At 38.1% G+C, this 14,798-nt stretch overlaps 1 protein-coding gene across 2 annotated transcripts in view; it reads right to left on the minus strand.

The window, feature by feature from the left end:
* The window catches only part of lrrfip1a (leucine rich repeat (in FLII) interacting protein 1a), a 59,736-nt gene that overhangs the window by 5,452 nt on the left and 39,486 nt on the right, over positions 1-14,798 (minus strand). For both annotated transcript variants that reach the window (XM_044018347.1, XM_044018346.1), the window contains exons 13-23: positions 13,812-13,868; positions 12,892-12,969; positions 11,463-11,561; positions 11,020-11,046; positions 10,782-10,907; positions 10,238-10,309; positions 8,906-9,076; positions 6,937-7,029; positions 6,607-6,699; positions 6,352-6,444; positions 5,958-6,102 (exon numbers count right to left, since the gene is read on the minus strand). In XM_044018347.1, the coding sequence (XP_043874282.1) occupies positions 5,958-6,102; positions 6,352-6,444; positions 6,607-6,699; positions 6,937-7,029; positions 8,906-9,076; positions 10,238-10,309; positions 10,782-10,907; positions 11,020-11,046; positions 11,463-11,561; positions 12,892-12,969; positions 13,812-13,868 (1,054 nt within the window). The remainder of the gene's footprint in view (positions 1-5,957; positions 6,103-6,351; positions 6,445-6,606; positions 6,700-6,936; positions 7,030-8,905; positions 9,077-10,237; positions 10,310-10,781; positions 10,908-11,019; positions 11,047-11,462; positions 11,562-12,891; positions 12,970-13,811; positions 13,869-14,798) is intronic.

Raw genomic sequence — 14,798 nt, forward strand, 5'->3', positions numbered from 1 at the left:
GAATTACATACAGATGACTGCACCATGTGCACCCTCTGGGTCCAGAACATGTGTGAGACATGACTAAATGAGGCATTAAACATAACCTTCATTTATGATGGTGAGGATTTTATGAGGTATTGATAAGTGCCTAAAATCTGTTTCTCCTGGCGTGCAGGGGGTGCAGACCACAGTCACTATGTAATACAATCACAATTACAACAACCTGAACTGTCACTTTATCTGCGGTTAATGCAAACATTAAGTAACATATAGCTCCTTTCATTCAGCTAATATGATTTTATTGTACACCTGTGTAACATACATTGTGGAGATGAGGATCACATGAAGCAGAGCAAATTGTGAAACTATTGCAGTTTCATCCACGATACAACACAAGCAGCATTTTAAATGTGCATCAATAATTCAGCACATATTACAGGAATGTCAACTTTTAGAATTTACCATAGCTTTGCCATTTACATCTCTATCATTTTATTTATTTTACATCTATTTATTTTATTTTTTTTCCACATACAACTTGAATTTTCAATTAGATTTTTTTAAATACACACACTTACACCAATGATGACTTGGGAATTATTGATTTTTAGATATTTACTTTTTTACCAGCAATGCAAAGACTAGTAAAGGAGCATCATAATGATCTATACCATTAGTATATACAATTTCTTAACTAGGACATCTTACAGTCCTCTTTGCTCTTGCCTTTGCCTTTCTTGCTATTCTTCTTCATGTCTTTTCCAGAATGCTGTGGATCTTTCTTACTGACCACTTGGTCTGCACTCTTTGGTAAAACCACATCATCACCCTGCATTTCATGCTTAATTGCATCTACCCCTTCCTCTACAGGTAAAGATGTTGCCTGGTTAATGTTCTCAACAATATCCAACTTTCCAACATTTAAAACAGTTTCTTCTTTAATCATGTGCCTGTCTCCATCTGAAGTGGCTCCCTCATGAGTCAAAGAGTTCTGGGTGTCCTGAGGATTTGTATCAGACTCTGTATTTAGTGCATATACCTGGTTACACTCATCTACCTTAGACTTCTCATTATTGCCTTCAGTTTCTTCACTTTTTGTACTTTTATTTGTTTTACTTTTGCTTTGACATAGCTCTGGACAACCATTACTGCTTCCATCTGACATTGCTTCAACTCCCTCCTCAACCATGTCCTCTTCTTGGTTTTCAGTGATACTTATTTCTACAGCTGCCTCAATATCGATGTCATCGAAATCAAAAGATTGCCCTTCCTCATCTTCACCGTCATCTTCATCCACGCTGCCCTGCTGGATCGGTTGAGAGGAGTCATCCTTATCCTTACGTTCATCTTTGCTGAATTCATGCAGGTGCTCAGTCACAGGACAAAGACCTGTCTCACTTTCCTGATCGTTTGGACCCATTTTATAATTAGGATCTTCTGCAACACCTTTGTCTCCAGTGCTGGAGTTTTGCTCCAAACAGGAACCAAGCTCTGCAGCTTCTTTCGGAGAGTCAGGTGTACTCAACACATCAGTGCTATTGATCTCATCTGTTTCCACAGCAGAAACAGCATTTGATTCATCTACCTTTTCGTCACCCTCTGATACCTGGCCATTTTTTTCATCCTGACCCTCAGTCTTCAACAGACTCTTTTCATCGTCAAATGCGGCAGGGTTCTCAGCTCCCTGTTCCTCACCCTCTAATATCTGGTTGTCGCCAGCATCCACACCTACATCCAGACCTTCAGCCACCAACAGACTCTTTTCAGTGTCAAATGTGTCAGGATTCTTAGCTTCCTGTTCTTCACCCTCTAATATCTGACCATCTCCAGCATTTACACTTACATCCTGACCTTCAGTCTGCAACAGACTTTTCTCAGTGTGAAATACATCAGGGTTCTCAGATTCCCGTTCCTCACCCTCTAATATCTGACTGTCTCCAACATCTACACTTACGTCCTGACCTTCAGTGTTCAACAGACTCTTTTCAGTGTGAAATACATCAGGGTTCTCAGATTCCCATTCTTCACCCTCTAATATCTGACTGTCTCCAACATCTACACTTACGTCCTGACCTTCAGTCTGCAACAGACTTTTCTCAGTGTCAAATACATCACTAATATCTGACTGTCTCCAGCATCAACCATCCTGACCTTCAGTCTGCAACAGACTTTTCTCAGTGTCAAATACATCAGGGTTCTCAGCTCCCTGTCCCTCACCCTCTAATATCTGACTGTCTCCAGCATCAACACTTACATCCTGACCTTCAGTCTGCAACAGACTTTTCTCAGTGTCAAATACATCAGGGTCCTCAGCTCCCTGTCCCTCACCCTCTAATATCTGACTGTCTCCAGCATCTACATTTACATCCTGACCTTCAGTCTGCAACAGACACTTTTCAGTGTCAAATGCATCAGGGTTCTTAGTTAATGACGCACTATCACAACTGACACCTTTCTCATCATGAAAGGAACTGTCTGGCACTGCAGCATCTTCAGGTTCCCTCAAGTCTCTGTTCAGCTCCTCTTTCTGTGTCTCATCTGATTTGAGCTCTGAATTATCACTATTATGACTCACAGAATCGACAGTGGAAGAAAAGTCTTCTTGTTCACTCTCTATTCCATATTCCTCTTCATTTTTAATGGTCTCAGTTGCCTCCTCAGGATCTTTGTCAAGAACCGTGATGGGAGTATCATCACTAAGTGTTTTTGGATCCGATAGTGGCTCAGAAAGAGGCCCAACTTCCAGATGGTCAGTCAAGTCATCAGCATTTGGTGGCAAGACTGGTGGGAAGTGTTGTCTCTCAGGATCATTTGTGGATTCTGATAGGTCAGCAGCATCATCACTGTTGCCTGGACCATGTGATTCAGCTCCAGTGTTTTCCTTACCCTTATTTTCGGGGTTGTATTCTTGTTCATTAGCTGTGGATTCAGGTATAATCCCATCAACTGATGAAGCTGTATTTTCTGTAAGATCAATACTTTCTGAATCACTATTAGAAACCATTATAGCATTATCTACACTGTCAGTACACTCTTCATCAAGAACACCAGTTCTCTCTGTTCTGTTGGAGGTGTCAGTACGGTCAGATGTACTTACAGGAGCCTCTGGAGGAGTTGTTATACATTCTACTTTTCCTGTTTTATACGTTTCCAAGGATTGTTCTTCATCTTGTTCATCCTTTGTTGGTTCGGTTATTAATTCCTTGTGAGTTTCCATGCGAGAAATCATGTCACACTGTGCCACTATTATTTCTTCAACTGCCTCAGTTTGATCTTCATCATGCCCTCTTGTAACATGGTCCTTTCTTAGATCTTTGAAAGAGTCTGTGAGACACAAGGTTTCATTGGATTCCACTGCTTTCGCTGCACCTACTTCATCAGTTTTTTGTTCATCCTGCTCATTCTCAACTTGCTCAATTTTTGATTCCTTTACATTTTCCATGACAGAATCAGCGTTAGGATCAGGTGTTGACCCATTATTGCCTTCAGCTGATTTAAGAACTTGTGTTTTGTCAATTTCTTTATCTGTTCCATCCCCTTGAAGGTTCACTTTCTTTTTGCCTCTTCTTTTCCTTTTCTTCTTTTTCCCTGCTGCAGTAGCACCCTGAGATTTACTGGGTACATCCGCCTCGTCGTCCTCTGCCTCCTCAGCATTCTCAGACTCATGAGGTGCCGTGTTTGATTCAGCAGAGATTGTCTCATGAAGTAAACTGTCCATCAAGTTGTCCTTGACAACAGTTTGCCTTGGACATGATTCTGTATTTATCATAGTACTTTCCTTAGCATCTTCCTGTTTGTCTTCTTGCTCATTACATGTCTGTCCAAAATTATCATCATTTGTGTCAACACCACTGCTTTTAGTTTCTGTCTCCACTAAATCTGGCTTCCTTGTCTCTAATTTCCCACCTTCTGGTGTTTCTCTGTCTACAATATTTTCCACAGTACTTTTAACAATGTCTTTAATTTCAGGTACGTACATGACTTTACTTTTGGCCTCTGTGATTGGATGATCACTTATGTCATTGTTTAAGTCCTTGTTGTGGCCACTTTCGTCACTACTGTCTTCTACTGTAGGTGAGCGGGTCTGTTGTTCTTCTGTAGGCTTTTCTTCTCTGGATGCTTCCATTGTGGACACATCAACATTAAAAAGTGTATCAGAGTTTGACTGATTCTCTTTAGCTCCCTCTTTCTGAATTTCTTGATGCTGCTCTGGATCCACCTCTTCATCTCCACAACTCCTCAACAGAGTCTCCTCTGTGTTGCCTGAGAGATCACGAAGAGCACATGATGATAAAAGGCCAAGAAAATCTTGACAAAAGACAAAAATGTAACCTCCCGAGGGAAGTCAATCAGCAGAGTTCAAGATACAGGTGAAACACCCGATTGATTCAGTGGCTGGAAAGTGAAGCAAATAGCCAAGAATACCAATAGAAGCATGAAAAGAACGATAAGAAAGGGAAAGACAGGCTTGAGGAACACCAAAATGAAGTTCCTGATTTCCAGAACATCAGTGCGACAGGAAAAGAAGACTGACACAGGTACCTCAAGGGTATTCTACAATTATACATTATCTACACAATAAAAACAATAAAAAAAAACAATGTCTCTTAATGCAACTGTATGCTCATAAAAAAGAACATATTAACTCTAAATTATGCCATTACAGACTTACACGCCAAAATCACCTGCTTCATATGATTTAGAACTATCATGCAAAAGGTCAAATGGTGAGAAAGGTGCAAGGGCAAACCAATAAAAGCCAAAACATTAGCAGTAAAGACAAGGCAAGTTTATGAGAGAGATCTTAGTTTCTCAGCAGCATTTAGAATTTTAAAGGAGCTTAAAGGATAAGACTGGTAAGTGTCTATATGTATGTATCTATCTATCTATATATATGTATCTACATACATATATACATATCTATCTATCTATATACACAAATATACACACATACCTATATGTGTATATATATATATACACATATACATATATACATGTATGTATGTATATATATATATACCTATATGTGTATATATATATACACACATATATACATGTATGTATATATATATATATATATATATATATATATATATATATATATATACATATACATATACATATACATATACATGTATATGTATGTATATATATATACATATATATATATACACATATACATACATATACCTGTATGTATATGTACAAGCTGTAATTTCCTATCTAACGATAAGCCCTAAACCTCATAATTTGTACTGGCTATTTTATTTTGTTTAATGGTTGTGATATAAACTTGAAAACGTTAAGAAAAAGCTGGTTAATGAGGTTTTCTGCACTTATTACTCAAACTGAATTGAATGGTGTGTTTACTACAACAGTTAGTATTTATTGTTTAGGTATTTATGCAAAGAAACAATGAAGCTCTGTGATACCACATAGCACATACATATACCCTATCACTCATGTTGTTTTTTTACTCGTATGATACAAAAGGAGTTGTCAAGAACAATCACCATTTCAAATCTTTTCTGAAACATCATCAGTTATTATGTTGATATTCAGACTTTTTCAAGCTTCTCAGAGCTCTTTAAAGATTTTCTGGTCTTTGATGTTTTGCAAAGCTTGAGAGAAGTGAATAAAATTTACCTTGTGTTGAGATTATTTGACAATCTTTGTTTTAAAGATCCAAGATTCAAAGAAAAGAATATACCTCTAACTTCCAGAAAAAAATACAGATCATTACCAGGCTTGTCCTTTAAGGTAAGTACAAATTAAACACTATGAGCTGAAGAGTTCACTCCAAAATGACATGTTCATTATTAGAGAATGTAATCACCACTGATTTTATTTATTATTATTTTTTTAATAAATAATCTTTCATATTATCACTACTTAACATGTTGGACTGAAAGTCTTCAGCTACGTTTGTGTAAGCCATGCAGTTAAGGAGTAAATAAAATTTTGTTCCACTTTACCGAGCACGCTGTTTCCCTCTGTGGGGGAAATCTGTGAATCCTGAGCTGGCTGACAGGCAGAGTCTCCACTTGGGGGACCATCAACTTCTGCTTCACCATTGTCCCCATTGATGTTTAGATCAGGTCCCAACACTATTCCATGTTTCTAAACAAATTAAAAAGTCATTTATTAGAACCAAAAAATAAGTTGCAATACAAGAAAAGGCTAATATTAAATCACGTTTACGTGCAGAGTACGACATAATTATTTGCCCTTGTAACAATAACCCAGTAACATTAAATGCCATTTTAACTTTATTAAAAACTCTATTTTCACTTTATAGATTCATATTCCCTAAACTAAACACATCTGGCTGTTTGGGAGTTTAATGGACGTGACACACTGACTGTGTACCTTCAGAATGTCTTTGAGCGTCACCACCTCCTCTCTGAGCTCATCTCGCTCAGTTCGGATAGCATCTGAGTATTCTTTCTGCCGCTCTAAGGCCTGAGCAGGGAAGCAGAATGCCGAAGAGGAACGGGTTTGTGAAGTAAAAGGAAAAGAGTGTGTTAACTGACATGCAAAGGAGATATTCAGTTCAAGGCAGTAAGGGTAAATGCTCAATGTGATGATGTCAATAAACGTCAGGACCGCTGGTACGTGTCGTACCCCAATTTTTTTATCCTTCCACTCCACCGTCTCCTGCAGGTCAGATATTTCTCTAACAAAACCCTCCTGTTTCATACGCAGCTGATGGATCTCCTAAATAACAAGAAATGAAAACATAGCTTGAGGGGAAGAGAAAGAAATACAAGAGAAGGAGTGTGAGGTTATAAGTACAATGGGTGAAAAGAAAAAAAAGGCGGTGAAAGGTAAACCAGGATTTGGCGTGTCAAAGTGACAAGTCATGATTCTTCCTTTTTGATCACTGAGAATTCTCACTGTCTGCACTCTTCTGCTTCAGTTACAATTATTCACAACTGGGGCACAAATACTCACATTTAGCAGCTCTTCACTTTGTTTTAGTGTCTCTTTCATTTCATTGAACTGGAACTGAAGGACACCGTGAGTGTGTTTCTCTCTATCGAATTCCTGTGGGGAACAGATAATTCAATTTAAGCATTGATGTCACACACACACAAAACACAAATGTGATGTGTCATTAACTAAAGAGTCATCATTTAGGGCAGCCTTTTTTTTAAAGTCCTAACTAAAGTTTAGCAGGCGGAACTTTTGGTCTCGCTGTAACCCGGACTTATTTAAGTGACGTACCACAACAAAATCTACACTGGTGACAAGGTTTGGATAAACCTAAGATGAGAAAATGCCAACAAAGACCTCTCTGTGTGTTGTGTCTCAAAACATTAGCAGGGGACATCATTTGTATTGCTAAAACAAAAAAAAATGTATTTGCACAGCAAATTATTGATATTGGTTAAGTATTCTTTGTTATCCAAATGTATTTATTGTTTAAAAAATTACACTATTGCACATTTCATATGCAAAAGCATATGAAATGTGCAAAAGCAAAAATGCAAAAGCAAAAATGTTATTTGCACAACAGATTATTGAAAGAAAAGTGAAATGTTTCTTCTTATATTGATTCAATAAATACTTGACACATTGTGTCAAGTAAACAGAAAAGGCCCAACAGAAAAAGTTTGAGAACCATTGATTTAGGGGATGGATTAACAATATGAAGTGAGCTCTACCGTGGTTTAATCACTATGTGATACCAATCATGTGTGATGGGTCTGTTGTCAGCTTTACCTTCCAATTCATTTATTCTCTGGTGTTTAAAAAGAAGTGAATATACTAGGGATGCACGATATATCGACATTAATATTGCTATCGGCCGATGTGCGTCATTTTTTAACATATCGGCATCGGTTCAATGAGTAAAACTGCGCCGATTTTAACAGCCGATGTTTATACCCGTCTAATTGCTGTTTGTGTATGTGTGTCGGGAAGGGGACAGTGTCCGTGACGCAATCGCAGATGTGCGTGTGTGTGTGTGTGTGTGTGTGTGTTGAGGAGAGAGAATGTCAGCGGTGTGGGCGATTTTTCAGGGTGTCAATAGAAGATACGCGAAAAGCATTATGCAACACTTGCAAAGTCGAGGTAATGCAGGGCTTTACCATTCCATACTGTACCAAACCAAACTATATCATAATGGAAAGACAGCCCTAGAGGCTTGCTCTCACTGAAAATAGTACACAAGGAAAAAATATTTTTTAGCCAAAGAACCTATGATATTTTAAGAATATGATTGCTTCTGATCTCACTGTTGACCAGCCCTTTTCAACTGTAAACTGCTCAATCTCTCGCACCAAAATCCAGGGATCATTGTAAAAAAACACCAGGAGCTGCTAGTCTCCTGCTGCCTCGTTATTAAGTTTGAGTCACTTGAGTAAATACAAATGAAAGGTTTCAAGGACCAAACTCGCAATATAGCACATTTGAACTTACAGAGGATCAACAAAAACCCCACATTTTCTCCATGTCTCAAGACTCTCAGTGCAGGGTGCCGACTATTGGCGTATTTCCACCAGCTCTACTCACCTTGTCTCAGCACAGCGTGACGCGATTAGGTTGCATCTCCACTACAAAAAAGTACTGTCACTGCACGGCTGAGTGAAACTGCAGTGACTTTGTTTTATACACGACACACGTGCACGCCTCGCCCGAGCAGATACTAAAAATAGTACCTGGTACCAGGTACTATGCTATTAGAAACGCTACTTAAACCATGCGGAGGAGAGTAGAGCCGGTGGAAATGCGGCATAGTGTCACGCCCTCATATAATCACACACACAAAAATCACTTTCATATATTGTTTTAGAAAAAGAAAGAACTGTTTCATTGTGGCCACTTAAAAATAATTTGGTAAGAAAGTATTTGTAGGCTTCTGCAGAACAGAAAAGTTCACATTGAGAAAATACTCCAACTATCATCCTGTCTCCTGTACCTTGACCTTCTCCTCGTATTGTCTGCGGGACTCAGAGAGCAGCTCCTCCAGTTCCATGAGTGAGTCCTTGAGTGTGTCCACCTGGTACATCAGGTTGTTTTTCTCGTTGTCCAGCTGGGCGTTGGACACCATGGCTTTACGATACTTCTCCTCCATTTCTGTCAATCTATCCTGATGGCAGGACATAAAATGAATGTGAGATATTAAGCAAGACTGTAGCGCACAGTAGAAGCTGGTCAATAGCATTTTTTTTTATGTTGATCTTAAGAAATCAGTCCAGCTGATGGTTGACATATGATGGCAATTATTTTTTTATTTACCTTCCATCTAATAATACAAAACATTTTGACAATAACAAAAGTAGAGCTGCAACTAACGATTATTTTCATAATCAATTAATCTATCGATTATTTTCTCGATTAATCGTTCGGTCCATAAAATATCAGAAAACCTTAAAAAATGTTGATCGGTGTTCGTCAAACCTGGAAATGATGATGTTCTAAAATGTCTTGTTTTGTCCACAAACCAAAATGATTCACTTTTAATGATTTCTTTGTTATCCAGATCAAAGAAATTAAGAAAATATTCACATTTGGGAAGCTTAAACAAATCTTGTTTTAATCATGAAAAAAGCTTCAAACCAATTAATCGATTATCAAAATAGTTGTCGATTAATTTGGTTGCCCATTAATAATCGATTAATCGTTTCAGCTCTAAACAAAAGAAAAAAAAAATGCTCAAATTATATAAACATTTGCTGATTATCAATATTTTTGCAAAGTTTCGCTTATGACAGGTCCACATCTAATGCATGAAGTTGACGATGTGATGTTCCAAAATATTTTAATTCATTTAGTCCAAAACATACATTTGTTAATCACGTCACACTAAGAGTGCATTAAATAACTGACCTCCAAACTTATGCTTAAAATTATGTTCAGTGAAAATGTAAGTACAGACATGAAGGCTGACACATACAAACGCAGCATACACAGAAAATGAAGGACAGCTACATGCATACGTAACTTTGCCAGTTTGCATCTTCACTCACAGGATTTCAGTGTCAATATTAGTCATTGAGTTTAGAATGAGTTAATATTTGAAAAGAACACGGGGATCAGTTTTAACATTAAATACCATGCCTTTGTAATGATTTGGATTTCAATATTCACAGTTAGGATAATAAAAACATGCATTGATTTCTGTTTCAATACGGAATCAGCACATTATCAGTCTGTTAACTGATATGTGGTGGACGATGGTCTCAAAAAAATGATAATCATCACGGCAACAAGTGCAAGTTAGCAGCAGCAACCTGTGAGAGGCTGATACCTTGGCTTCTTTTAGGTTTTGTGTGTACTTGGTCTCCACATCTTGAATCTGATCCTTCAGTTCATGAATCTCCTGATGAAGAGTGCAGCAGCAGCAGAAGCAGCAGCAGCAGCAGCAGCAGCAGCAGCGTGAGCAGAGAAGCACAGTGTAAAAGAGTCAGAAAAGGTGAAGCGGCGTTTGCCTGGGGATTGATCAATGATCACAGTAACAGAGAGAGTATTGCAGAGAAAATGGCATGAACATAACACACAGAGGAAGATTTTTCAACTACTGAAGTCTATAGTATATTTATAGTGTCAACTGTAGTTCTGTGGTTTAATCGCTGACATTTAAATGAGGACAGTTTCTGATTCTCTGTTCTTAGAATCTTAAAAGACTCTGGATCCTGGTCAATACAAAATATGTTCTGTACATTAAAACACGACAAGCCAATGATTCTCATTTATCTAATTTGTCACACAGTTTTATTATAAACCTTTAAGAATAAACACACACTGAATTGCAGCAATGTCAAAAGAGGACACTTCCGTCTAATCAGTGTTACCTTTATTTCTCGTATGGAGGTCTCAGCGTCTACAGCTAAAGCCGTCTCTCCACTTCCTCTCCGCGAGGATGTCCCACCTAAAGAGGTGAGTGTTGCTGCAGTTAAGGAAGATGCTGCTCGGGATCCCTGAACAGAGAGGACAAATATTTATTAATTTGTTATTTAGCTGTAACACAATAAAACTGTACATAATCTGAAATCACTAAAATTTGTGACATTTAGTGATGTAGTTACTCACCTTCTCAAGATAATCTCTGTCCTCCACCTGTTCAAAAAACAAGAAAGAAAAATGTGTCAGAATAATCAGAGGGTGACAGAGAAAACCACACTTACCTTGATCTTTCATGAAAAAAGTACAATATAAAACAACACCCCAGGTGCACTTTCTACTAATGAACAAATCAACTTGTGACGTGATGTGGAACACCAGGCAAATATTAGTTATGTGGCAATCAATAAATCTATCTGTAGTTCATTTCACAACACACCATGTACTAAAAACACAGCAAACATCATGCTGTCTCTGTAACATACATGAAAAATCATTCAGTGGTTTGTCAAACTGGAAGCCTCCACAGTCAACATACTGTACAAAAAGGAAGGGGGGACGAGTGGCAAAAAACACAGGCGACAACAAAACAAGCACGGCCTGTCCATCACATGGATGCAAAATCAGCTCACATCTGGAAAGTCAGGTATAGTGACATCGTCCAGGTCCCGTGTGAGGCCACTGCTACTGGCTGTACACCTCAAAAAACTGGCAACAGAGCTGCAGTTGTCCTACATCCACCAGCAGGGGGCAGAACACAACAGCAAAGAAGCCAAATACTGAATACAGGTCATATCAGCAAGTTGGAAAGATCATGTTTAACAAATCTATACATACATATGAAGATGAGACAGTAGAGAAATAATTTTATAAATATTAACATATTGATTTTAGTAAAAATGTCCTCTGTCCTCTCTCTCCTGTGGCACTGTGACTGATAACAAGCTGTACTTTGAAACCCAAGTTGATGCTAATGCTGATGTGCTTTTTTTTTTTTTTACATACAGCATTTTAATCAAAAGCTTTGCAGTGTTAATGTCAGCACCATGCATATACAATTTTTTTTCATTTTTGGTTTGTGAAATCCGCTCTTACAGAACCTGTTGGCATTAGTCACTTTCTTTTAAACAAATCCACTGCAGTGTATCGTGAAGGTGTGCAGGGATGGTGGAAAAGCACGGAATTACCTCTACCTGTAAACCAAATTGCCCCTTAGGGATGATAAAGATAATTTGAATCTTGAACTCTGCATTAGGCCATTCATTGTCTAATTTACCCAATATAACAAAATTACATATCTCTGTTTTATCAATGAAAGATCTAGCTGAAAGTACTTCATGTAAGAAAAACACAGATAAACGCTTTAACAATCAATTAATAGAACAATTTTTGTTATTGCTTCATCATTTAGATCATTTTTTTTATAAATAAAAAACAGTTTTGTGATTTTAGCCTCTCATATATAAATATGTTTTTTTTCCTCTACAACAGTAAACTGCATATTTTGGTTTGTGTACAAAACAAGACATTTGAGGACATCCCCATTTTCATACTTGGGAAACACCAACTGATCTTTTTTAAACCATTTGGTACACACAGTGTATGATCATGTTGTATATTCAAATAAAAACATAAATTTGGGGTTTATCTATCCTAATTTCCAAATGTCGCACCTCATACTGCAATTTGTGCAGTTGGTAAAGTTAATGTTAAGAACTTGGAGAACAATACAATATATTTAACCAAATAAAGAAAAAATGTTCTGTTAAAAAGACGTATCTTTTTCACACATTTTGATCAGCGTGCAATTAAAAGGTGCTCTTCTATTCAAATATATTAATTTCTATTGGTATTTATTTGTTTTTAAACTTGCATAGCCGTAACACTGTATATACTGTGTACTGTTGATTCTTATTGTGAAGTACATTGGGTCTTATGCTTGTCATATAAAATATGCTACATAAAGTTAACTTGATATATAGCCTTGTCATTCTACTGTGCATATAGAACCATGTTAAACTACAGAGTGTGTGACAGGGTGTCTGGGCAGTGAAGTCTCACCACTGGACTGGCGCGGGCTGAACTGGCCCTACTAGAGGCTCTGGAGCCGGAACTGCGATAACTAGTGTACTCTAAAGGCTGCAGAGGAAACAAATTGTCATCAATGTGTACACACCAGGAGCCAAACGCATGCAAGACTGCACACACTTAGATGAACACAAGAGGCAGCAAAAGCACTATGGTGAGATGTGTTAGATACCACAATGTAAGTCACTATTCCCGTCATGCATTTAGAACCACATTTGAACAGTCGCTTCATCATCACGTTTGCTGGGGGAGGGGTGGGCATTTATTCACCAACTAACAGCCTAACCTCACAAGCAGAGAGGACTGCCTCTGTGTGGAGTTGCCACTAAAATATCTTTCATCTTTTCTATTTTTCCCTCCAATGAGTTGTAGTGAAGGTTGAATTCTGCCATTTACAACCATGGCAGGACCATGAAGAGCAATGTCACATTGGTAACACTTTCATCGCTCTCACTTCAGTGCTTGTTCAAACCTCAGTAGCAAATGAATGATTTTAGATCACTGCTTCAATGGTGCACATCATGATGCCACACTGGAAAAGATACAGAATGGAGGAGACTCCACCACTACACTGTAAAACTCAACTTGTAAATACTTGCTAGGTACTGGTGGGTTTTTTTGACCAGTGGTTGAACAGTGGCAGTTGTCAGAATATGAAACTTTGACATGCATTATATTTAAAGGGTTTTACTGACAGCAGCTTTATTATATTTCCTATTTGGCAGTTATTTCATAAGTAATTTCATAATCACAATTCAGGGAAGGTTCCTCCTGCTCAAGTGAGAACTAGACAAAAACATTCTCAGACTACAATGTTAGACACACACCCATTCAATTAGTTCACAAAAAACACATTGAACACTCCCAGAGCTGCATTACCAACTAAATCTTACATGGGAGCTGGAGCCAGTGAGTCGCCGTGATCCACTGCACAGACTGTCTTCATAGTTCTACACATGTGACATCACACACACTGCCGTAAACATATGATGCCATTTCTCTGATGCCCATTCTAGTACATGCTTTTCTTCTCAATGGTGTAAAAACACATTCAGTGCCTGATTCACTCTAAACTGACACATTTATTGGTGAGCTGAGCTGTGCAGTAACATGCAGTGATGAAGCTCTCAGCTTTAACATAACCATCAGATCCTTAGTTTGTAAAACAAACATTTTATGTGCTCATAAACACACCGATGTGACAGAGGAATTATACATGTCACTTCACAGTGAGTGGAAGTTACTAAGCTGGAAACAAACGGAACCAACCCTATTATACAGCTGCTGGCTGATCTGACTGAGTGACCTGTAGAACTATAGGACAGTAGGATAAAGTGAGACATTTGCAAGAAATAAGACAATGGGTGAATGAATAGGGTTAGGGATATGTTCTTATTATGTGTGGTTGTATAATGTACTGAATCACTCAGCACTGACTGAGGTGTTGACACCCCTTGCAACTAGAACCTGTGACACAGGCAGTCAGACAGGCGCTTAGTAGAAGCATGGAGTTCTATTTGGGAAGTGACTTTTTCAAATTGGAGATAATTATTTCAAACACTGAAATCACACTGAAACATATTTTAACTTACTAATAGAGGCAACTGCTGTGTGCTTTAATGTAAAAATCACACATTTTCTTTATAGACCTTACTGTGGGAGAGTGAGTGGTTTACAAAGCAACAAAAACTTCAGAATTATGGCCGTCTAATGGGGAGATGAAGTGGTGAACATAACGCTAGTGTTCACTTCTATTAGGTGGACTTTTTTTAAGAGGATAAAATAAGTCAACTCTTCGGTCTCTGCATGCCAGCCTGTGTGTCACCTCTGGTTTCTCAACACGGGGCACACTGCAGTAAGCTGTACATAAGAAAGTGTGT

Source organism: Solea senegalensis, linkage group LG2 (genome assembly GCF_019176455.1).
Source record: "Solea senegalensis isolate Sse05_10M linkage group LG2, IFAPA_SoseM_1, whole genome shotgun sequence".
NCBI lineage: Eukaryota > Metazoa > Chordata > Actinopteri > Pleuronectiformes > Soleidae > Solea > Solea senegalensis.